At 51.3% G+C, this 23,429-nt stretch overlaps 1 protein-coding gene across 4 annotated transcripts; it reads right to left on the bottom strand.

Annotated features, from left to right (window-relative positions):
• Window positions 1-1,162: 1,162 nt before the first annotated feature.
• CD74 (CD74 molecule) lies at window positions 1,163-9,666 on the bottom strand. Of its 4 annotated transcripts, none has more exons than XM_045826464.1 (9): window positions 9,388-9,666; window positions 5,897-6,069; window positions 5,615-5,688; window positions 5,014-5,076; window positions 4,200-4,295; window positions 3,789-3,873; window positions 2,589-2,786; window positions 2,006-2,068; window positions 1,163-1,792 (listed from the first exon to the last, which is right to left on the bottom strand). In XM_045826464.1, the coding sequence occupies exons 1-9, from the start codon at window positions 9,462-9,464 to the stop codon at window positions 1,782-1,784; spliced, it is 840 nt and encodes a 279-aa protein (XP_045682420.1). In that variant the 5' UTR covers window positions 9,465-9,666; the 3' UTR covers window positions 1,163-1,781. The 4 variants fall into 4 exon arrangements, with proteins under 4 accessions (XP_045682420.1, XP_045682410.1, XP_045682439.1 ...); XM_045826454.1 differs by having other exon boundaries at window positions 5,897-6,072; window positions 9,388-9,664; XM_045826483.1 differs by lacking the exon at window positions 2,589-2,786 and having other exon boundaries at window positions 9,388-9,655.
• Window positions 9,667-23,429: the final 13,763 nt, after the last annotated feature.

The following is a 23,429-nucleotide window of genomic DNA, read 5'->3' as shown; positions in this document are numbered from 1 at the left end:
TTTGCAGTCCACTTATTCTTGGAGGGGAGCAAGCCGTCGCTCCGGGTCTGCTCTCGACTGCATATCAGGCTCTGCGGTGCTGTGCTGAGTGGGACAGTTCGCCTCAGTTAAGTGTCTGGTGCTGGATTGGGGTGGGGAAGTCTTCCTGGAGGAGGTGGCACCATCGCTAAGGGGGCGCTCCAGCAGGGTCATGGTTGGTTGCCGGATCCAGAGGTGAGCCAGGCAAATATCCAGAGGCAAAGGCCCACTTCCCAGGGCCCAGGGCAGTGGGGAGCATTTACTTGAAGGTGTTCCGGCCTTCTGCCCGAGACAGCAAGAGGCTGTGTGCAGGGACAGGGAGCTCGGAGCTGGGGAGGCCCTGGAGACCGAGCTTGGCATCTGGCTGTGCCCTTAACCCAGGCCTGTGGGAAAGGCCCTCATAGCTTCTTGCCCACTGTAGGGTGTTGGTCTAGAGCCGGGGCCACAGAGGGGTGTCCTGTTGGGCTTCGTTGAAATAGAGACATTACAGCCCTGGCTGGTGTGGCTCTGTGGTTGAGCGCTGGCCTGTGAAACAAAGGGTCACTGGTTCGATTCCCAGTCAGGGCACATGCCTATGTTGCAGGCCAGGTCCCCAGTGGGGTGGGGGGCACACGAGAGGCAACCACACATTGATGTTTCTCTCCCTCTCTTTCTCCCTTCCCCTCTCTAAAAAATAAATAAAATATTTTAAGAAGAGAAGAGAAACAGATGTCACACTGAACATCTTGATTTTGGTCTCCTCTTGAAAAGGCAAGAAATTTGGCAACGGGGCCTCCAGTCCCTCCTGGCAACAGGTAGCTGGGGTCCTCGTGCCATTGCCATTTGTCATCACATTGGTGGTCTTAGTAATAGCAGTGAAAATCGGGGTGTGGGAAAATGGAAGCTAGACCAGGAGGAGCTTGTGCTTGAAGAACTTTGGGCAAGAGCCTATGTTTTGGAAGCAGAGTATTCATTCCTCTGGTCAAACAGGAGACCGAGTGTGTCTGTGTACAGAGCACAGCAGCCCAGCACTCCTGGTCCCACAGGCTTCTACATTTGGGCTCCCCAGGCTGCACCGTCCCCCCAGACCACTGGACTCAAGCTCCGCAGTCACCTCTTTGGGGTAAATGAACCAGATCCCAACAGAACAGCCAGGAGCCAAAAGTGGTCTATCCACTGACTATATTTTATTCTCACAGGAACCATGTACCTAAGGGCTGATGACAAGCTTGCTGCGCAGAGGCAACGGGTGGGGTGGGGCGGGGCGGGGCGGGGGCTTGGCAGAGAGGGAAGAGGGGTTGTGGTGGAGAGGCTGGTTCTTTGTGGTGAGTGTTGCTGGAGATGGGAATGGTGGCTCGTGCCCCCAGTTACATAGGCTGGAAAGCCAAGGCTAAAGCCAGAAGGGGAGGGACAGCAGCGTGTCCTTTCTTGGGGCTTAGGGGAGTATCCTCCCTTCTCCCTGCACCTGCCCTCATCCATGGTCTAGGTCTCGGAGCCCATGGGAGTCAGCCTAGCTCACCATCCCCATCCTTGGGCCGTGTGTCCCTGCTGCTGGGTGGGTGGAGTGTGGGCAGCAGGGCCCTTCTGTGTCACGAATCTGTGCTGTTCCGATGTGATCTGTTGTGTCCGAGGAAGGTGGAGAGCCAGGTGCCAGAGTCTCATGGGATGAGGTGCAGGGTGGGAGTGGAAGGGGAGGAGTGTGGGGCTAGGGCTGGGGGGCAGAAGACAGCGAGGAAGCTGGCCATGCAGGGCTGGCAGGGTGCTGTGGTCCTTGATTGCTGTTCTCACACCATGGCTACAGAAAGAGGCAGCAGGTTAGGGTGCGAGTCACTTGTTGGCTCAGGTACAAAGACTGACTATCACACCCACAACTCTGGTCCTCATCTCTGAAGTGGGCGTCTCGGGAAGGGAGGCTGGACCAGGGTCATGCCGTGCTGGGCGTCCACCCATGAGGGAGACTTGGGAGTTGGCCCAGCTGGGGACCGATCCCCCCTGGAGGGGCCATTACCTTGGGTCAGCTCTGGCTTGGTCACACCCAGCCCAGATGACAGGTCCTCCATGTCCAGTGGGTCTGCACATGAGCACAGGGCCATTTGTTAGTTGCAGTCCGGCTACTGTAGCCACTGGTGAGGGGCCTGGGCATGGGCATGTTTCTTCCCAACCTGGCCACAGGCCCACCTGCGAGGGCAGGTGCCACGTGGAAGGACACGCACTGGACAGCGGTGATGAGTGTCGTTGGGAATTGAGAGAAGGGCCAGGAAGGCGGTGATGAAATGAGAGGGGCGGAGCTGCAGGACTCCAGGGTGCAGGTGGAGAGTGTGCAGGTGGGTAGAAGCACAGTGAAAGGATCAAAGGGCGAACGAGTCAGCAGATGAGTGTGGATGTGAGGACAGACGTGATAGGCAAACATGAAGGATGCGCAGGCGGGTAGGTGGACAAAGGGGTGGATGCGTGGCTGAGTGGCTGCCCCCTCGGAAGTTTACACCTTGAGTGTCCCAGCCGCGTGTGCACCAGGAGCGACCTCTTGTCCCTCAGCCTTCCTGGTCCTTCCTGCTCCTTTGACACTCCCTGGCACAGTAGCCACTGCTTACCACTGCAGTTATGGTGCGGGTGCCCACGGCTTCTGGTGTGGGGGACCTCGGTGCCGTTGGGGTAGACGCACCAGCAGTAGCCAGTGCTCCCATAGCACTGGAGCGGCAAATAGTTGCCGTTCTCGTCGCACTGGGGCTTGAACGTGCCCGGGTGGACGGCAGGGATGCGGCTGGCCTCTTCCAGGCACTGGGTCAGTGCTGAAGCGACAGGCATGGTGAAGACAGTGAGTGAGTGGACTCTGAGCCAGGGTCTCAGCAGAACCAGAGATCCACACACCACTGCTGTGGGCCTGATGCCTCCTGCCCAAGTGACTGTCCTTGCTCTACCCACTGCACCGATGGGGAAACTGAGGACTGGACCAACAAGGTCCAAGATCAAAGAGGAAGTGAAGAGCTGTGTGGCTAATTCATCCTAGAACTTGAGGATTTCTTCCAATATTGTACTCCACGCCTATTCAAGTTTGGAATTGGACCGGTGATTCTGATTTCTAGGGAAAGGCAGTGGTCACCTTGGCAAGTCTGAGCTTCTGTTACTGAGGGCGTCCAAGTAGAAATGGGGGTTTGTCTGTGGGTGTTGTGGAAAGGACTCAAACGTCAGCTGGGGGGCGGCCAAGGTGGCATCTGAGGTGCCTTCTGTGAGTCTACGATGGAGAAACCTGCAGCCCACACGGCGTGGGCCAGACGGTCTACTTCCGAAACAGAAGCCCAGAGGGAAGAGATGCCCGAACTTGCATGGCAGGCGATCACCAGAATTAAAACACGATGTTCTTAAAAGCTTCAGAGCTGGAGATCCTGGTATACACTGTCCATGAGATGGAAAACCCCCAAAGCTCTCGTGTCTGGTGCCCGCTGTGACCTCGGGGGGTGCCCTCTGAGGGCTGGGGAAGGTCACTGCAGTGACTCCTGGGATGTGCTGGTGGATTCTGCACTGGGCCCACTTGCCCAGCACCTCCTACCTCCACAGCAAGGCCACCTCCAGACCTCGGTACCCAGTGGGCACTTGGACAGGATGGGGGGTTGGGGGCAGCCAAGCCCGGAAGGAAGAAGCAGGGGAGGCAGGAGAGACAGGAGAGAGAGCGGAGAGGCCGGAGAGGCCGGCGGGGCCAGGGAGCACTCCGGGCTCTAACGTCTGTAGCTCTGGGAGTGCCCTGAGGGAGGTCCCAGGAGCCCCAGCGCCCCATGGCTCCCACCTCCCTGTACCTTTTGGTGAACCTTCAGTGAGCTTCTCCATCGAGTTCTTGCTCATTTCAAACAAGAGCCACTGATGCATCCAGCTCTCAAAGACCTAACGGGACAGAGGCAGGGGGTCAGGCTCAATAGCCCTCTCCAGCCCTGCCTGGATTTGCCCCTAGGGGCAGAGGCAGGGAGGGCCAGGCAGGGCCCTGCACCCCTGGGTCCAGCTGCAGCCTGGTTCCCCCGTAGAGACCCCCAGGGCTTGGTCAAGTTGGTTCCTCAACTCCAAGCACCTTTCCATGTTTGCAGCTTTTTATGTTCTTGTAAGCTTCCTCCAGCTTCCTGAGAATGACCTCCCTGGCCCACCCTTCACCTCCCCTCTTCCCAGCCCTGCCCTAGCCATCGGGAGGGGGGGCGTGAGCACGGGGAAATGCTGACCTTCCAGTCCAGGCCCTCCATGGTTCTCTTAAGTTTCTTCAGGTTCTCTGGGAAGGTCCCCTTCAGCTGTGGGTATACCTTCAGGGGGTCAGCTTTCTGCAGGGTAGCAGCATAGGAACGAAGGTTAAAAAGAGCTCCTGGCAGGTAAGGTGAAACGTGCAACCTGTGTTCCCCTGGTCTTCCCTTCTGAGGGGTGGGCCCGTGATGGGGCTGCGGGGAGGGCAGGCAGGAAAGGCAGGCTGGCTGCACAGCTGCAAGACCCCAAGGCTGGAAGGCAGGAGACCCAGCTTCCAGGTCCAGTTATACCAGGAACCCCAGTCTTCTATCTGCAGATGTCCGTTCCTCTTCCAGGTCCCACCTCCTCCAGGAAGACTGTGTGGACCTACCCCCAGCTAGGTTGGGTCTCCTGCATCTTTCCTCACAAAGGCCCCTGCACCTCCCTCATCCCATGGTCACTTGCCTATTGCCCATGCTACCCTGGGGTCCCCATGGGATTGGGACTTGGGTCTGACTGCTCCCCACTGTGAGTCCAGAGCCTTGCACTGTGCTTAGCACAGAGTAGCCATGCAATAAAAACTTGGGGAGGAAGAAGTGGGTGCCTAGGTTTCTCCATCAAGCATTCAGAAAGCGGGGGCGTGGCAGGACCGGAATACACACACTGTTAAGGGCCACTCCCACACTCCCTCCCTCCCTCCCTGACGCAGTGGGCCCATACTGAATGTCTGCTATGAGTCAGGCAAGGTGCGGGACTCGGAGTGTGGCCTTGCCCGGCGCCTGTGTGGGCAGGCGGGGCCCCTGGCCGGGTCCCACTCACCAGAAGCAGGTGCATCACATGGTCCAGTGTGGTGTTGCCATACTTGGTGGCGTTCTGCATGGGCTGAGGGAGGAAGGAGTGGGGGTTATCAGCACTGGCCCCCCAAGGAGGTGCCCTGCAGCTGGGGTCTGGGTAAGAGTCCGGAGTCCCAGATGCCCCACAGGACCATCTCTGCTGCCTCCAAACGTGAGAGCTCAAGCATCTCACTGTACCTTTCTGCCTCAGTATCCTTACTGGTCAGATTTGCATACACTTCCCACCCAGGGCTTTGTGGGCAGCAGGTAGTTTTGTGAGAAGCAACCTTATCCATATATAAGGGCTTTGAGAACAGGAGGGGACCGTGAGAGGCTATGGGACAGGAGAAGCACCTTGTAAACTGTAGAGGGCAGGGCCCCCCTGTCAGGGATCGCCCCAAGAGCCTCTCCCCCTGTCCTGAGATTCCTCTTCTCCCTGAGGGGGGCCCTGTCCTCCCCCAGCAGCCAGGACACCCTCCCTGACTGGGCTTTTCCCCAGGTCAGCTGGTTTCCCCTGCCCCATGGCACCTGCCCTCCATCGAGGCTAGATAACACTGTCCCCCCAACCGCCCAGGGACTGTCCTCACCCCCACGCCTTCCATGGGCAGCGCGTGCATCAGCATGGGCGTAGCCATCCGCATCTGGCTCAAAGGCTTGGCAGCTGTGGGGTCAGGAGGTGCAGCATGAGTGTGGCCCCAGTGCCCAGGGAAGAGGGTACTCAGATCTGGGGACCCGGGTCTCAGACCCGGTTCAGGAGGGGCTGGAACTCCGGAAGGAGAGGACAGTGGGCCCAGCTAGGTGCAGGAATGGGGTCTGAGGTGAGGGGTGGCTGGGGGTGGGGAGTGTCAGGATGGAGGTGGGTCACGTACGCTTGGGAAGCTTCATGCGCATGTTCTCCAGCTGCAGGTTCTGCGAGGTGACCGTCAGCTTGTCCAGCCGGCCCTGCTGCTGGTACAGGAAGTAAGCGGTGGTGGCCTGACCAGCCAGGAGCAGAGCCACCAGGACAGAAAAGCCTGTGTACAGGGCTCCGCGGCTGCACTTGCTGCTGTGGGGGAGGGAGGATCCGTCAGAGAGGAGTCCATGGAGGTAGCTGCCCCAGGGACTGGCTGGGATTCGGGGAAGTGTCCCCGCATTTCCACCAGCCTGCCCACCTCCACAGCTACCCCTGACAAACACGCACTTTAAGCCCAAACAAGTGCCTATGGACATGCAGCTTAAAGACATTTCCCCGGCCCCTACTTGCAAACATTGCTGGCGGTACAGCCCTCCCAAGTTCAAGTCTTGGAGCTGCCCCTGGGCCTAGGCTGAGCGGGGAAGAGCCAGGGACCAGTGCCAGGTCCTCCCTCAGCCTCCGTCCCCTCTGTGCAGTGCGGGGTTGAGGAGGAGGGTCTCCCCAGGTTCCCTCTGCCAGGGGGTCTCCTGAGATCTGGGCTGCCCTGGAGGGGAAGGGGGTTTTTGCCCTCCTACCCACCCCACCCCTGCAGTGAAATCAGAAAAGGGAAGGAAGTGGGACCTGGACTGCAGAGCTTGCAGGCCCACCTGAAAAAGAGAAGTGAGGCCATCACATTGTAGGAGTGGGTTGGGGGCATCAGACAGTGTCAGCACTAGCCGCACTGGCCCCGACTCCCTGTGTGTCTTTGAGCAAGTCTCTGCCATTCTTTGGGCCTGCCACATGGGCACAGAAGTATTTCACGTGGTGACTTCCACTCAGGAGGGACTTCTGTGGGAATGTGGGGCCTGGGCCTCATGTTCTCTGCACTGGCCACCTGCGCAGTATGGGCTGGCCAGACCTCAGACCTCAGGGCCTACCGGCTGCTGGTCTTGGATGCCGTTCGCAGGGCACATGCACATGCTACAGCCTGGAGGAGGCAGGGATCCTGCCCCAGGACCTAGAGAGTCCCTGACCTCACCCCAGGGGTGGGACTCCCAGTAAACCCACTGGAAACTGTCAGGATGAGGCTGTACCCTGCTTACTCCAGCAACCAGCCAGGGGGCTAGGAAACGCCAGGACCCCCTTCTGCCCAGTCATTCGTGGCACCACAGACACACCCATTCCCACTGGCTCCCTGCCCCCTGGAAGGGAGCACTTCCTGGGCCAGAGCCCCGTCCAAGGGGTTGCTACTCTTGAAGGAAAAAGCGAACACCTGTGTGGGAATGAGGAGAAAGCCAGGCAGGAAGGGAAAACAAGTCTCGCTTCTTGGCCTTTCCAAAAAACAGGGGTTGCCTAGCCTCCGAAGGTGGTGAGAGGCCCACCCAAGCCTGGGTCCTGCTGAGGTTCAACGTCTCCAGCTCATCATCGACATGCTCCGTCCTCTGGCCGGCATCCCCACACCCAGGCCAGTCCCAGCTCAGCCTCCCCCCGTGTGGATGCAGGGAAGTCCCTGCCTTCCTCTGAGCCTCAGTTTCTCATCAGGCCTCAGAATCTTGAGAGCTGTAGTGAAGATGAGACTCTGCCACTCCATTAGCTCAGGGGCCCAGGGCAAGTCAACCTCTCTGAGTGAGTCGAGGTGAGGACACCTACTCAAAGGTTGTTGTATTGACTAAGATCATGGGGGTAAGGCGCTCCCCTCCGTTGCCAGCACACAGCACTCCACAGGTAACGCCGATTGCTGTTCTAGTTAATAGTTAACTTTAACCTCTGGCTTCCTTCCTCTTTAGACATCTTGAATGCCTGGACCAGGGCCAATCCAATCACCCCTCTCTTTGTTTCCTTCTTCCACAGCTTCCTTCAATAATAAGTTGACCAAAGTCAGAAGCCAACCAGAACTTGCAGGAATGATGACAATGGTGTTGCCAGGCAGAAGTGTTCACAAAAGGGTCTGAAACTGGCTCAAGTCTAGCGTGGCCTGAGCACACAGGGCCAAGCCAGTTTTAGAAGCAGTAGCTGAACTAAAAGGAAAACCAGACATGGATTTTACAAGGGGGCACCCTCTCTGTACACTGAGCCTATGCTGGGTCTGCAACTCACTGGGTGGCCTGAGCTCAGAAGGGTCCCACCTCCCCTCTCTGCAGACTGTACCTCTAAAAGTGGGCCAGACCAGTAGTTGGCTCAAAATTTGAAAGCAGACTAGTCCTGGGTTCTGATTCTGGCTCCAATATTCACTAGCTGTGATAATTTAGGTAAATCACTTACCAAAATGAGCTTCAATTGTCTCATGTAAAGAATGGGATAATAAAAGTACTCGACTCCTAGGGTTACTGTGAGAATTAGCATTGAGTTTAGCATTTAGCCATGTCTGTAATTACTAACAGTAGCTGAGAACTGGTAGCAGGTACTCAGTGAACAGGAACTATTTTGACTATTGCCATTATTACTGAGACCCAGAAAGAAGCACTGATTTATCCAAGTCACATGTGACAGTACAGAACCTGGACCAGAATCCAGCCATCACAAGAGAGCTGGCCAGCCCTCCTAGCCACAGAATTCCCCAGGATTTTCACAGGTCATTGCTCTAATGGTCTGTCCCCCAGAAAGCAGGTCCTCATGACATCTCTGAGTGCCTCTCTCAAACCCCTTTCTGCCTGGCAACAGCTGACATCACCACATCTAGCTGTGTGTCCCAATGTTTCACAAACTACTTTTTGCGGATGGGGAGAGCAGGGGACATTGGGGTAACTACACTGGGATAATCTAGCCCCTCCCCTTTTAGAAAAACACACTGATGAGGCCATCTTGAGGCTGGGGGAGGGGCATGGGGGTCCTCTAAATGGCTCCTTGCTGCAAGGGAGAGGGCACAGGCTGAATACAACCCACATCAATCCTGAGACCTTTCTAGAAATCTAGCCAGAGCCCCCCTTGTCCTTTTTTGACCCCCTTCCAACATCTTCCAACCCCTCCTGTGACGGCTGACACCTCATCTGCTCTACAGACACCTGCAACATGATCCCCTTGGCTCGAACACGTGTGCCCATCCACGGTTATTTGGAGGGAACTCCTGTGACGAGCTGCCCTATCGTTCTTTTAGGAACGTTGTTTCTCCATCCAGTATATGTACCATTTTCAAAATCCAGTCCAAGATTTCTAACCCAGGGTTCATGGCCCTGCTTCAGGGGACCCATGAAGCCCCTGATACTGTGTGAAACTCTAGGGATTAGAGTACAGAGCTTTCTTCCAACTTTCAGAAGGGAAGCTCACGATGTAAAGTTAAAACCCCTGCCCTAGAGGAGCTCCCTCGTGTCACAGGAGGGAGAACCGAAGCCCTGGGCAGGCCAGAGACGTGCTCAAAATCACCCGAACATTGTTAGGGCCACAGCCTAACTCCGTGCCCCCTGTGACCCCGGTCTAGTGCCCCTTCCCCAGCACCTCCGCACGTCTGTGTGGCCCGGGACATGTGCACGCTCTCCTGCTGCTCCCACCTACCTCTCCGGGGCTCCGGGGCGCTGGCTCAACATGGGCAGCTGCTCGTGGTTGGAGATGAGGTCGCGTTGATCATCCATGGTCCTGGCCTCTGGTCTAACCCAAGCCTCTTGCTGCGTCTGCTGCTGCCGCTGCTGCCTGCGTATCTGAGACCCTGAACTCCTGGCTCACCTCTTGAAGTTTGGGCTGAGGAGAGATCTGATTCGTCCACGGGAGGCCGCTCCACCCACCTGGCAGAAGTGGAAGTGAAAGCCACGAAGCTGGAAATACCCTGACTTGAGCAGATCTGCCTTTGATGGGGCAGGATCAGGAGGGGAAGGTCCACAGGTAGGTGGAAAGGCCAATGCGCTCCCATTGGCTACTGAGGGCTCTCATCACTTGTTTCTGAGCAGACCTTTGGATTCGTAAGGTTCTTTGGATGTTTCTAAAAACATTACTCTCTAGACAGGAAATCATTTTGAAGCAGAAAATGCCTTTCTCTCCCCTTCTCACCCATAGACAGAAAGGAGCTGCTCACCCTCTGTGAGCTCAGCCAAGTCCCTCTCCATCTCTCTGGCCTCAGAGAGATGTTATCTCAAAACCAGGGGAGGAGAGTTGGACTCAGTGTTTCCTTCACTCCCATCTAACTCAAGCAGTTTATGAACCTGAGTCTGTAGCTTTAAGGCTCTGGTACTAATACTCACCACCGTGTACTAAACCCACCTTTATGTCAGGCCCTGTGCTGACTGGTTTACACACTAGAGACATGGAGGCTTTGAAGGGCTATGTGCTTGCCCAGGATCGTGCATCCAGGAATCAGTGCAGCCCATGTTTTTAACCACTATTTCCTTTTTCCTCCTAATGCTCAGATTGCGTGGCTCAAACTCAGGAGTGGGTGAGGAGGAAGGAAAATAAAAGAGAGGGAGAAAGGGTACCCAAGGGAGATTAAACTTTGGAAAGGTTTTATTCCTTATTTTCTGTGGCTTATATGCCATTTCATTTTATTAATCGTTTACCTTTTGTGTTTTTAAATTTGCATTAATACATTTTTTTAAATTTAAAGACTTTGTGGTTCTAAGACTCAGTGAATCTTTTTTTTTAAAGATTTTATTCATTTATTCTTTTAGAGAGGGAAGGGAGGGAGAAAGAGAGAGAGAAACATCAATGTGTGGTTGCTGGGGGGCTGTGGCCTGCAACCCAGGCATGTGCCCTGACTGGGAATCGAACCTGCGACACTTGGTTTGCAGCCCGCACTCAATCCACTGAGCTACACCAGCCAGGGCAGACTCAGTGAATCTTAAAGAGTCAGGGAGACAGTATATGTACATATACACACACTGTCAGGGACACACACACACGTGTGTGTGGCAGGGGAGGGAGAAGAGCAAACATGGCCTTTGATGCAGCCAGACCGAGTTTAAATCCCAAGTCAGAGACATCCTAGCTGTGTGACTTGAGCCAGTCCCTCAACCTTTGTGTACTGTTTTTTCCCTTTGTAAAGTAAGGACAATACTGTCAACACTAAACTTGCAGAGTTGTTAGATTAAATAAGCATTTAGCACAGAGGCTGGTACAATAGGAGATGCTCAAGAAAAAAAAAACTGTTATTATTCAAATATTTATTATTAAGATATTTTTCTGCCCTGATTTCAAATACTACTATGATTCTATAAAAATCAAAACAGCGTGGTACTGGCACAAAAACAGACATATAAATCAATGAAACAGAATACAGAACCCAGAAATAAATCCTCACTTATATGGTCAATGAATCTGCAACAAAGGAGGCAAAAATACACAATAGAGAAATGACAGTCTCTCTTCAACAAGTGATTTTGGGAAAACTGGACAGACACATGCAAAAAGTAAAACTGGACCACTCTCTTACATCATATACAAAAATACAAAAATAAACTCTAGCCCTGGCTGCTGTGGCTCAGTGGATTGAATGCTGGCCTACAAATCAAAGGGCCATTGGTTGGATTCCCAGTCAGGGCACATGCCTGGGTTGCAGGCCAGGTCCCCAGTGGGGGGCATGAAAGAAGCAACCACACATGGATGTTTCTCTACCTCTGTTTCTCCGTCCTTTCCCCTCTCTAAAAAAATAAATATTTTTTTAGAAAATAAATAAATAAACTCTCAATAAAATGGATTAAAGACTTAAATGTAAGGCCTGAAACCATAAAACTCCTAGAAGACATAGATAGTAAACTATTTCACATTAGTCTTGTAATATCTTTTTTGGAGATGTGTGCTCAAGGGAGGGAGACAAGTGAAATAAGCAAATGGGAATTCATCAAACTAAAAAGCTTCTTCACAGTGAATGAAACCATCAACACAATGGAAAGACAACCTACTGAATGGGAGAAGATATTCACAGATGATATCCAAAATATATGAGGAACTCATATAACTCAATTTTTAAAAAATGGACAATCTGATCAAAAAGTGAAGAGACACTTCTCCAAAGAGGACACACAGATGGCCAAGAGACATATGAAAAGACATTCAACATCACTAACCATCAGAGAGATACAAATCAAAGCTACAATGAGGCACCACATCATACCCACTATGATGGCTATCATCAAAAAGATAAAAATAAGTATTGACGAGGATGTGAAGAAATTGAAACCCTCATACATTGCTGATGGGGATATAAAATGGTGCAGCACTTTAGAAAACAATTTGGCAATTTTTCATAAAGTTGAACAAAGTTACCATATGACCCAGTAATAACTCCACTCCTAGATATTTACACAAAGAGAAATAAAAACATCACACAAAAACTCGTACACAAATATTCACAATACCAATATTCATAATAGCCCAAAAGTGAAACAAATCAAACATCCATCAACTGATAAGTGAATAAACAGAATGTACTCTATCTGTACAATGGAATATTCTTTAGCCATAAAGAAGAACTAATATCTCAATAAAAAAATTTTTTGCCTAGACTAGTGTGGCTCAGTGTGTTGAGTGTCGTCCTGCAAACTAAAAGGTCACCGGTTTGATTCCCAGTCAGGGCACATGCCTGGGTCTCAGGCTAGGTCCCCAGTGGGATGTGCGAGAGGCAACCCATCGCCAACCGATCTCTGTTTCTCTCCCTCTCTTTCTCCTTCCTTTCCCCCCCTCTCTAAAAATAAATAAATAAATTTTAAAATTAATAAATAAATAACATTTTTTAAAAAGAAATGAAGTACTGATTCATGCCACAAAGTGAATTTTGAAGACATTGTGTTAAGTGAAATAACCAGACACATAAGCTACACGCTGTGCTCCCCCTGACAGACGACTCCACAGGGACAGAAAGTCGCTCAGTGGTTGCCAGGGGCTGCGGGGGAGGGGATGGGGAATGACTGCTGATGGACAGGGAGTTTCCTTTTGGGGTGGTAAAAATAGTCTGCATTAGTGGTGATGGCTGCACAATTTTGTGAATATACAGAGAACCACTGACGCACATAATTTTAGAAGTTTTATGGTATGTGAATTACGGCTCCATTTTTTAAAGATGTGGTAATAGTGGCTGGAACAAACACACACCTTTGCTTCCTCTCCCGCTTTGCTCCTGTCACTAAATGACAACACCGTGTGGGGTTTTGTTTGTTTTTTAAGTGTGACTCTACAAGGACAAAGAGAACAGGAGATGAGAAAACAGCAGCAGGATTCTAGAAGCTGGATAGCAGACCCCAGAAAGCTGAATCCTAGACCTGTAGCTAGAAAAGCTAACAAGCCACCTACTTCCGAGGCAGGACAGGCTCAGGACTCAGGTTGCTAGGCACCTGGGGGTAGTCAGGGTGGGGCTAAAAGGAGGCTGCATGGGAAGTCCGTCTATAAAGCAGTTGGATACCCGTGTCCCCCCCCTCCCTCCCTTCACCTGAGAGGGAGCCGGATGTTTATCCCCACTTCATGGGCCTGGCACTAAAGCTGAGAGTCCCAGCCTTCTCCCCAGCCCAGTTCCGGGAATGCCAGAAGCCAGGGCTTCTCCCTCCGGCAATAAATGGAGGGGGGAGGGGTCCCTCTCAGGGGAGCGGACCGTCCGGGGTGGAATGACCTAAAGATCATACACTAGCGGTTCCCCAGGGAAACCACCCGGCCAGACAGCCCTGCAGGGAAGCCCTCAGTGGGCACTTGCTGCTCGCGGGTCACAGCTTTCACTTGGCTTTTTGGACAATCAAGGACCACGGAACATCTGAAGAAACCCTCTAACATAAGAGAGAATGAACAAAACAAATAACCACCCCCCCAAAACAGCACCGTGGAGGAAGCAAGTGGTGACAAAGGACCACACTGCACTCATGAAACAAGAGGAGGAGGCTATGAAGATGAAAGTATTGTTAGAAGAACAAAACCACAGCCATTTAAAATTAAAAATACAAGGGCTGATGTTAAACAGTCAGTAGATGGAAGATAAAGTTTTTTGTTTAAATCTCCCAGAAAGTAGACTACAAAGATAAAAAGAAAGATATCGCAGAGGAAACATGCGAGAACTCAAGACCAGTCCAGGGGGCCCAACAGCCAAATACCAGAGTTCCCGGAAATGGAGAACCGAGAAAATCCAGGGTGGGGGAGAAATCGTCAGTGGAGTAATGCAGCGCAATTTCCAGAACCCAGATATAAATTTCCACACTGAAAGGGCCTGGTGAGTTCTGAGGTCAAGGTACCAAAATAATTTCTCACTAAGATGCATCATCATGGTTTCAGGAAAAAATAAAGACAAAAAAAAGAGTCCACAAATTTCTAAGAAGGAATAAACAAGACCAATACAAAGCACCAGGAATCAGAATCAGTTCGGACTATTTCATAGCAACCCTGGAAACCAGAAGGTAATGAGGTACTGCCTTCAAAGTTCTGTGGGACAGGATTTCCGCCCCAGAATCTTTAGTAAGCCAAAATGTGAAGTAAGTGATGGTGTGATTTTCAGTATCCCAAAGGATTTTGTTCTCTTGGAAAGCTGCAGGAAGGTATGCTCAACCAAAACGAAGGAGTTCACTGAAAATAAAGGAAGACCGGGGGACACGGGAACTGAAATTCACCCACTGGAGGAGAGGGGGACCCCCCGGGGACAGGACAGAAAATTCCGGGAGCAAAGGAACAGATCCTCGCTGGAGGCTCTGGAAGGCACGCCCTCGGCCAGTTAAATGGATACACACATAATATGCCTGGATGTACCACAAAATAGATCATTTCTGGAGAGTATGAGGTTGAATTATGGTAATTCCATAGAAAATTAAGAAAATGAAAAACTAAGACAACTTTTAACTCCTGGGAAAAGAAAGGCTATAGGGAATGAGCAGTTATCCCAGGATGCTGTGAGGCTCAGCTACGAACAGCAGGCACGCTGTCATGATTGATGACCGATGGGCACTGACCTAACCGGACATGTAACAGAGGCACATGGGGGGACGGGAGGACGGGAGGGTGCCCTGGAGGGACAGAGGAGGAAAGAAGCCTGAAGCATCGTCCACAGTGGCCAGGCAACCCAACAATAGAGTTTAAAACTGAACCCTCAGGAAGTAACAACACCAGAAGTTACTCAGAGACATGGAGGCAAGTGCCCAAAAAACTGGCTAAACGTGCTTTGAAATGGCATAAGAAGGAAGGTGAGGAACTGCTATGTTTCACAGCCAGTCTTATAGAAATATTTGATTCTTTAAATATGTGAATTTATAACTTTGATACAAAGTAAAACGTAATTTAAAATAAAGAAAAAATGCCTCAGAGGCCACTGATTCTGAGCCACAGTCACAACATGGCAATCTAAATAAAGCCTTTTACTCTGAGGCACCTTTAGGACAAGACTGAGGGTGACCCCAGAGGTCATCCTGTCCTTGCCTGTTGGAAGCCAGAGACAATACCAGCCAGAAAGGTGGGCCCGAAGACTGGGTTTGCCGGAGGGCTGGACGACGGCCCCCTCCACCTGTTCTAACAGGGCTAGAGGTCTCAGCTGTCAGACAGGCCGCAGTGCCCAGCGGAGGAGCCCATCCCACGTACCCTTCCTGCTTGGGGAAGGGGACAGAGTGACAAGAAGGAAGGCTCGGTACCTGCCACACCCCTGGAGGGGGATACAGGGTCAGGGAAGACTTCAGCTTCCCCCATCACTCACACAGAGAAAGTGCGGCTCCGAGAGGGGCAAGGGACTGGCCCACGGCCACCGAGCAGGGCTGAGGCCCTGCCGCAGGCGGGAGTGTGGACCAAAGAGCTCCCAGGCAGACTCCCGGGTCCCCATCCCAGTTCCCAAACGGCGGCGGGCAGAGCTGAGGAGGGGAGAACGCAGGCGAGTCAGAGACGTCACTTTTCCAGAAAGCAATAACGTGTCCAAGACCACTGGGATCCGTAAGGACCCCGGAGTCAACCGAAGGGGGTACTTGCCAGTCACATACAGGACGACTGCAGCACCAATTAGCACAATTTACCCTGCCTCTTTAGAAGGATGTGTAATTCAACCCCAGCTGAAGAAATCTCTTCTTTATAGAAGAATGCAAGCTAAATATAAGTCAGGGAAAAAAGACAGAATTAGAAAATCAGGACAGGCTGGATGGGGAAACATTTTGTTACAAAGGGCCCTGAATATAACAACGTACTACCTGTTTCCGGAAGGAGACTAGCTGCTCTGCTCCTTCCCGTCTTACTGAAGGGGCCAGCTGAGCGAGAAGAGAATCTGACTTGCCCGAGGTTGGATGTTCTATAACCAGTTCAGGATCTGGGACTCCCCGACTCTTCCCCAGGGCAAGTTCCATCGGGCAGGTAGGTCAACAGTGTGGCCTTTGGACACGTGATCTCCCACAGCGCAGCTGAGCACGACCGACTGAGTCCTCCCCATGACCCATTCATCTAACAAATATGAATCAAGCGCCAGTTCTGGCCCAGGCCCTGGGACACGGGGCCATTTGGAGACACCTGGCGAGGGCTGAGCACGGTCTCCAGTGGTGCAGGAGTCAGAACCCAGTCAAAGACCAGACTACCAAAGACTGGGGCTGGGCGTAGGGTGGGGGGTAGGGTCCAGTCTGTGTCTGGGCTCGGATCACAGCTCGAGGCTGGGGGTGGGAAGACCAGCCAGGAGGCTGTGGTGAAAAGTCAGGGGGGACAGGCAGGCCTGATGGAGGCCGTGGCTGGGAGCGTGGAAGGGGTGAAGAGGGAAACTGTCAGAACAGTCCGCACAGCTCAGGCCAGACTAGATGTGGAGGGGAGGGGGAGCTGCTGCTGAGCTGTCCTGCTTGGGTGAAGGAGAAGATGATGTCACTCGCAGGAACGGGAAGTCCTGGGCACATCTGAGGAACAGGAGGAAGTGCAGTGCACCTCAGCGCGGTGCGCAAAGCAGAGCTGTTTCGGATGTTGTTGAAGGCTCAGGCCCAGGCCCAGGCCCAGGCCAGGCTGTGCAGGCCTCCCCACCACTTGGGGTTATTGCAAGAGCAAGGGGGAGGCCGTGGAGGGGGTCGGGCAGGCGGGGACTGGGCCTGGTTTATGTTTGAAGATCATGTGTGGCACACAGATTTAAGGGGGCAGGAGTGGGAGCCAGGAAACCAGTTAGAAGTTGAAGTGGGGTGACTTCAGGTGGTGGTGGTGGGGAAGTGGACAGACCCAACAACTGCTTCGAAGGCAGAAATGTCAGGACTTGCTGCGGGAATGAGGTCAAAGATGGTGCCGGGACTTGGGGCCCCGATGTACAATGGATGGCGGCATTCACTGAGACGGGGAGGATTGGAAGAACACGTTCCGGACAGGCAGACTCCAGAGCTCTGTCCCAGCTGTACCCAGTGTGGCACCACGCGTAGCCATCTAGTAGATGGGTGAAGGTATTGGGCTGAAACTTAAAGAATAAACATATACATTTGTGAATGATCAACCTGCACACAGTAACTTGAGACCACGGGACTAGGGCAGTGCTCTGGGGACTCTCAGCATCTAGAGATGGAATGGTGGAGCAGCCCTGGCCAGCAGGAGGAGTGGTCAGGGGCAGCCCGAGATCCCAATAAAGGAGTAAAGGAGGGAGTGTCAACTGTGTCAAATGCTGGCAAGAGGGCAGAGCAGTGAGGACTGAGAGATGTCCATGCACTTGGCCACATGGAGTCGTGAGACAAAAATAGGTGTGCAAACTGGGTTGGGAGGTGACTGGGAGGGAAAGAAGTGAAGCCAGCATTGGGGGGTGGGGGTCTTGCCCACCTCCTGCCAGGTGCTTCCGTAGAGCTGTCACCCTGTCATCCAGCCTCCTCCCCAGGCAGGAGTGGCTCCTGAATGCCTCTCCTCCAAGGCAACAAAACCAGCTCCCTGCCAGCTCTTTTCCTGTGCCCAGCACTCAGACCCCCTTCCTCCGCCTGGAGCTCATTTCCCAATGCTCCACCAACAGCCGCATCCTCTGGGTCTGAGGAATTAGTGAAACTTCCCGAATTACACCAAGGCCTTGGCTCCCGACTTTCGCTCCTTCTTGGTGGAACTCCATGTCATCTCTTTGATTAGGTACAAATTACTCGGTGTGTCTTCTCATTTTAAGATCACAACAGCCCTGTGAATCTAAATGAGATGCATAAATACCAAGGCTAATAAGTGGTAAACCCAAGATTTGAAACCAGGTCTGAGCTGTCTGCAGAGCCCATTCACTTAACTATCATGGTACATTGCCTCCCACAAACCCCCTACTCACTTGGACCCGTTGTTAGTGAAGGTCATGCCTCCTGTAGCCTCTATTCCCTTAGGAAAAGAGGCAGTTTAGAAAGGCAGATGGGATTCCTTTCCAATTTTTGTTTTATGTAGGCAATTTCTACCTCCATTAGTCTCCAGATAAGCTTAATATCAGTTCACTAGGCTTCTGTCCTACTCAAGAATGATCCTTCTTGAGCATTTCCTAGTGATTTGCTTATATGCCTCCAAAGACAGAAAGCTCACTACCTACATGAGCAGACAGTTCTAGAACAGTGTGGCAATCCAGAGAGTGGACTCCAGCCCAAGTTGCTCTGGTTGAATCCCAACTCTGCTTCCTACTGGCATGCTGTGCCTCAGTTTCCTCATCTGTACAATGGTAATAATAGCAGCACCTACTTTCTTTTTTTTTTTAATTTTATTTATTTAGTTTTAGAGAGAGGGGAAGGGAGGGAGAGAGAGAGAGGAGACATCAATGTGCAGTTACCTCTCATGCTCCCCACACTGGGGACCTGGCCCACAACCCAGGCATGTGCCCTGACTGGGAATCCAACTGGCGACCCCTTGGTTCACAGACCAGCGCTCAATCCACCGAGTCACACCAGCCAGGGCAGAACCTACTTTCTTATTTCCACTAGTATGACTATGAGGATTCAATCCTACCTTCCGGTTGCTTGGTTAATGCCTAATGCATTTTAGTTATCAGCACTGCCATTACTGGTATTCCCTTGAGACAGAGCTGCAACTCTCCCCACTCTAGCGTCCACGCTTCTCGCCTCGCCCTGTCCCTTGGCTTTCCATCCTCCTCGGCACTCACCTGCCAGGTATTATTGTTCTGCATTTCTCCACTTTCACTTTTTCCTAATGCCATTTTTTTTTGCAAGCTCAGTTATTCATCATACAAACATGATTTTCCTAAGGTCGCAATTTCTCCTTGACAGAGTCACTGGCTGTTTGCCAGGCGAGCTCAAGGTTGCCAGACATAACTGGGCCTGGAAGAATGGAAGCACAGGCCTGCTTGTGGGCTCCAGGCCTTTGCATCCCCTGGACTTAGAACCCCCACCAGTGGGCCCACTGATTGCACATCCTTACTAATTACCATCAAGGCAGGAGTACGTCAAGATTAAGAGCCCAGCCCCCACTGGTGTGGCTCCACAGGTTGGGCATCATCCCTCAGACCGAGGTCACCAGTTCAATTCCCAGTCAGGGCACATGCCTGAGTTGTGGGCCAGGTCTTCGGCTGGGGGCACGTGAGGAGCAACCGATTGATGTTTCTCTTGCACATCGATGTTTCCCTCCTTCTCCCTCCCTTCTCCTCTCTTTAAAAATAAATAAAGTCATTTTTAAAAATAAAAATAGAAAGATTCAGACTCAAGCCAGATGGAGTCAAGTTGAAACTCAAGATTCTTCCACTTACTTGCTTGTGATCTTGGCCAAGACAGTCTCCCTGAACCTTCAGTGTCCTCATCTGCAAAATGAAGACTAGTAATCCTGCCTACTCCACAGGGCATCGTGAAGATTCGAGATAATGAATACGGAACACTCGGCACAGCGCCTATCTCGATACATGGTTGACATTAATATCCTAGAGCTGTGCTGTCTACTATGGCAGCCACTAGCCACATGTGGCAGTTGAAGCCTTGAAATGTGACTAATTCAAATTGAGATGTGCTCTAAGTATATAAAACACACACCGGATTTCAAAGACTTAGTTAAAAAAAAAAAAGTAAAATATCTTGGTAACTTTTATATTAATGTTGAAATTAAAATACTTGGATATATTAAGTAAAATATATTTTTAAAGTTAATTTCATTTTGGTAATTTATTATTATGGCTACTAAAAAATTGAAATTACACGTGGCAGTTTTATGATACCATTATATTTATTTTAGTGTTATTATAGTGGGGTTTTGTGGGAGTTTTTTTTTTCTTTTTTTTTTGGTGGTGGTGGTGTTTTTTATTTTCCCAGTGCGGGAGAAGAGAAATGGTTTATCAGATTTGGGGGCATTTGGATCTTACTGGCTACCTATCTCCTGTAGATGGCATTTGAGCTGCAAGGGCTCTTTGGAGATTATACAGAGCCAATTTCCTCTCTGTAAAGATGGGAAACTGAGGCACACAGGAAATGGAATACACCTAGAGCCACAGAAGTAATGATAGAAGAAAAGCCTCCCCAACCCAGCAGGAGCTGTCAGGAGGATGCCGCCCCCTGGTGGCCTGACTGCAGCAAGCTCTTGCAGCAGCTGGCTTCCTTCAGGAGCAGCACTCTGCTGCCATCTAGTGCCCAAACCTCTGCAGAGACACAAGGACAGGGATGGCCCTCCTCTTCCTCCTTGCCGCGCTGAGGACACTGAATGAACCACATGTCAGGGGTAGACAGAGCAGTGATTAAGGGCATAATCTATGCTTACAAACACAGGTGTGAATCTCAGCTCTGCTTTTTTCTAGCTATGTGAGCCTGGACAAGTAAGTCACTTCAACTTCTCTGATGCCCAGTTTCCCCCTATGTAAAATGAGGACAAGAGCCCTTACCTCGAAGCAATGAAAAGATGCCTGAAATCTGAATCAACAAGTATTTGCAGAGCACTTCCTCTCATTCACTGTGACCAGTGCCAAGATGCAGCAGTGACCTAAACAGGCAAGTCTAGTGGTTCTCCAAGTGTGGTCTCCAGACCACAGACGTCAGCACTACCTAGAATGTGTTAGAAACGGAAATCTTCAGGCCTCCGTGCCACATTCACTGAATCTGAGTCTGATGCATCCTCAAGGTTGAGACCCTCTGGACTTGGGGACTGAAGACAAGGGGGGGGGTGTGTGATAAAACAGCAGGGGAGTGACATAACCCCGTTAGTTTTAGACTGCCGAGCTGTAGGAGTGTCCAAGGATAGGCCAGGGGAGATGGGAAGACTTGTTAGGAGATGGTTGTCGGAGCTCAGGTCAGAGAAAGCAGAGCCAGAAGCTGGAGCCATCTCTAGGGACCTGGTTGGGCTGTAGTTACAGCCAGTGGCATCAGGCTCACCTGCCAAGGTTGGGCCTCCATGGTCTGCAATGTCAGGTGGCCAACAGCTCAGTCCTGCCTTACCTGCCTCAGTGACCCAAATAGGCTGCTACATCCCAACTTGATCTGCAGAAATTAGCTCTCCTTGAAAACAAACCCTGAAAGGAACTGCTTTCAAAGACCTGGCTGATTATATCCCTGGTTACCAAGAAACAGCAGGCCAAGTTGCAAAGTCCCAACACAGGAAATAGAAGAATGCTCCAGCAACCGCCAGCATTTTCCCACCAGGATTCCAGCCAGCTGTCATTCATGTTGCTTGGCATAAGAACTGAACAAGAATAACAGCTTTTTCAATGCCAGGCACTGGGCTTAAAACTTTCATCTTATCTAATTCTTGTGATTTCCTACTTGCCTCAAAGAGACTGAAGCCTAAGAACTAGGGTTTTCACCCAGGCCTGTCTACCTCTGAGGGTCTGTGCCTTAGCAGCCAGGGTGACAGTCAGAAAACACTCACTTTTTCCCTGTGTATTTTGGAGTAACTTTAGATTTACCAAAAAGTTGGAAAGTACGGAGTTTCCGTATACCACTTGTCCAGTTCCTGTTAACATCCTGCGATACCATGTACACTTGTCAAAACCAGGAAACTAACTGGACTCCAGATCTTACTTGGGTTTTTTATTTAAAAATATTAATGCCCTGTTTCTGGTCCAGGATCCATTGCTTACGCGCCTCCTCTCTACTGGTTTTTCATGACTTTTGACAATTTATGTAGTTACTTTGTAGAAGGTATGGGTTTTCAGAACTATGGCAGAGGTGAAGTGTTCTCCCCTTGTCAAGTCAGGTCCCATGACTGTCAACATGATTTATCACACCGTCACCCTCAGTAGTTTGGCCGAGGTCCCTCCGGAGCCAAGTCAGTGTTCTCCCGCGTCCACGTCCGATCCTTTGGAGTCACAAAGTGCAGCCCACACTCAAGGGAAGGAAAAGTTCCACTTATTGGAAAGGGAGTATCTACAATACTTGAATTCTTTTAGATGCGCACCTTCATTTACTAAAATCACTTATATCCGCATGGATTTACTTTTTACTTTGGGAAGTAATCACACTCATTTTTAAGATGAAGACAATTTTAAAATGTTGTCTTGGTCAACAAAGTTGGCTGAAGTCATGGCTAGACCCGCATCTCCACTCTAAGTGGTTAAAAGTTGTGGAGAACGTGACCTGCGTATCCAGACAACGAAATGTCATCCAGCAAGAAAGTACCGGATTCCTGCCGTGTGACGAACACCAGACACACGTTGTTGTCCCGCTTCCTCCAACAACCCGCTGGTGCAGCAGGCCCTTGCGGAACACTCCCTCAGCACCATCTGGTGCCGCTGGGTCCTTGGAGCTGGATACAAGCGCCCGGAAAGCAAAACTTTTTAAAAATTGCCGTTGAAAACAAGGCCCTTGGTGTGTATTTGCGGGGTGCCTGAATCTTTATGTACTTTATGTACTGATGCAGAACAGCCCCCAAGATCTGCCAAGTGAGGAAATTCACGATGCAACAGAGCGCACTACCGGTTCTGCACAGAAGGTGTGGGGGGGCGAGTCTGCACCCACATGTGTTTATACACGGCGTCCGGAAGGCTCCTCTTCTGCCCAGGACGCACTTGGCTCCAGTTTCCACTCCGATCTAGCTCTTTTAAGAATCAGGCCATTTTTGGAATCAACACCTCCACCTTCAAAACAAAATCTCCAAAGCTTTGGTCTGCTTTAGATGTCCTAGGTAGCTTAATGCCACAGCAGTGTTACAAAAGACCCAACCATAGCACCGACTTCTTATCTCTTCACTTTAATCCTCACTGGAGGCTATGTGTACTGACTTTAGAGGAAGTGGGAGAATCATTGGTCAGTTGCCTCCTGTACACACCCCCACAACCGACTGGTGCACGGGATGCTTCAACCAAGCGGCCCAGCCAGGGCTCCTCCTTCCAGGAAGCCAGTCTGCAGGACACAGGCTCACCCGCGGTCCCATGTCAGGGGCTGAATCAAACCCCGTGTTTCTGTCTGATAGGTTACATACATCCTAAAGCAATGTATCTACTTAACTGCTGGCTTAGCATGGCACCTGTGGTCTCAAGTTAGTCCCACACCCTGTTTAAACAGATAGAAATGGCCCTGGCTGGAGCTCAGTGGATTGAGCGCAGGCTGCGAACAAAAGCATCGCAGGTTCAATTCCCAGCCAGGGCACATGCCTGCGTTGCAGGCCAAGGCCCTCAGCAACTGCACACTGATGTTTCTCTCTCTCTCCCCCCCTCCCTAAAAATAAATAAATAAATAAATAAATAAATAAATCTTAAAAAAAATAAACAAACAGATAGAAATTAACTTAAACTTCCCTGGGGGGAGGGGGGCCAGACGAAGGAGAGACAACTGGAGTCAAAA

The sequence above is a fragment of the Phyllostomus hastatus genome, unplaced genomic scaffold (assembly GCF_019186645.2).
Source record: "Phyllostomus hastatus isolate PE091 unplaced genomic scaffold, TTU_PhHast_1.1 phas_contig_150, whole genome shotgun sequence".
NCBI lineage: Eukaryota > Metazoa > Chordata > Mammalia > Chiroptera > Phyllostomidae > Phyllostomus > Phyllostomus hastatus.
The sequence above is the reverse complement of the archived record's forward strand: the minus strand, read 5'-3'. Positions and strand labels throughout refer to the sequence as shown.

Bases quoted from the DNA above. Each gene is read 5' to 3' on its own strand.
- CD74 (XM_045826454.1), bottom strand. From the start codon at position 9,464: ATGGATGATCAACGCGACCTCATCTCCAACCACGAGCAGCTGCCCATG. The intron at 5,077-5,614 runs GTGAGGACAGTC...TTCCTCCCTCAG, and splicing joins TGCCCATGGAAGGCGTGGGG to CCCATGCAGAACGCCACCAA. The intron at 4,296-5,013 runs GTGAGTGGGACC...GCTACCCTGCAG, and splicing joins ATGTGATGCACCTGCTTCTG to AAAGCTGACCCCCTGAAGGT.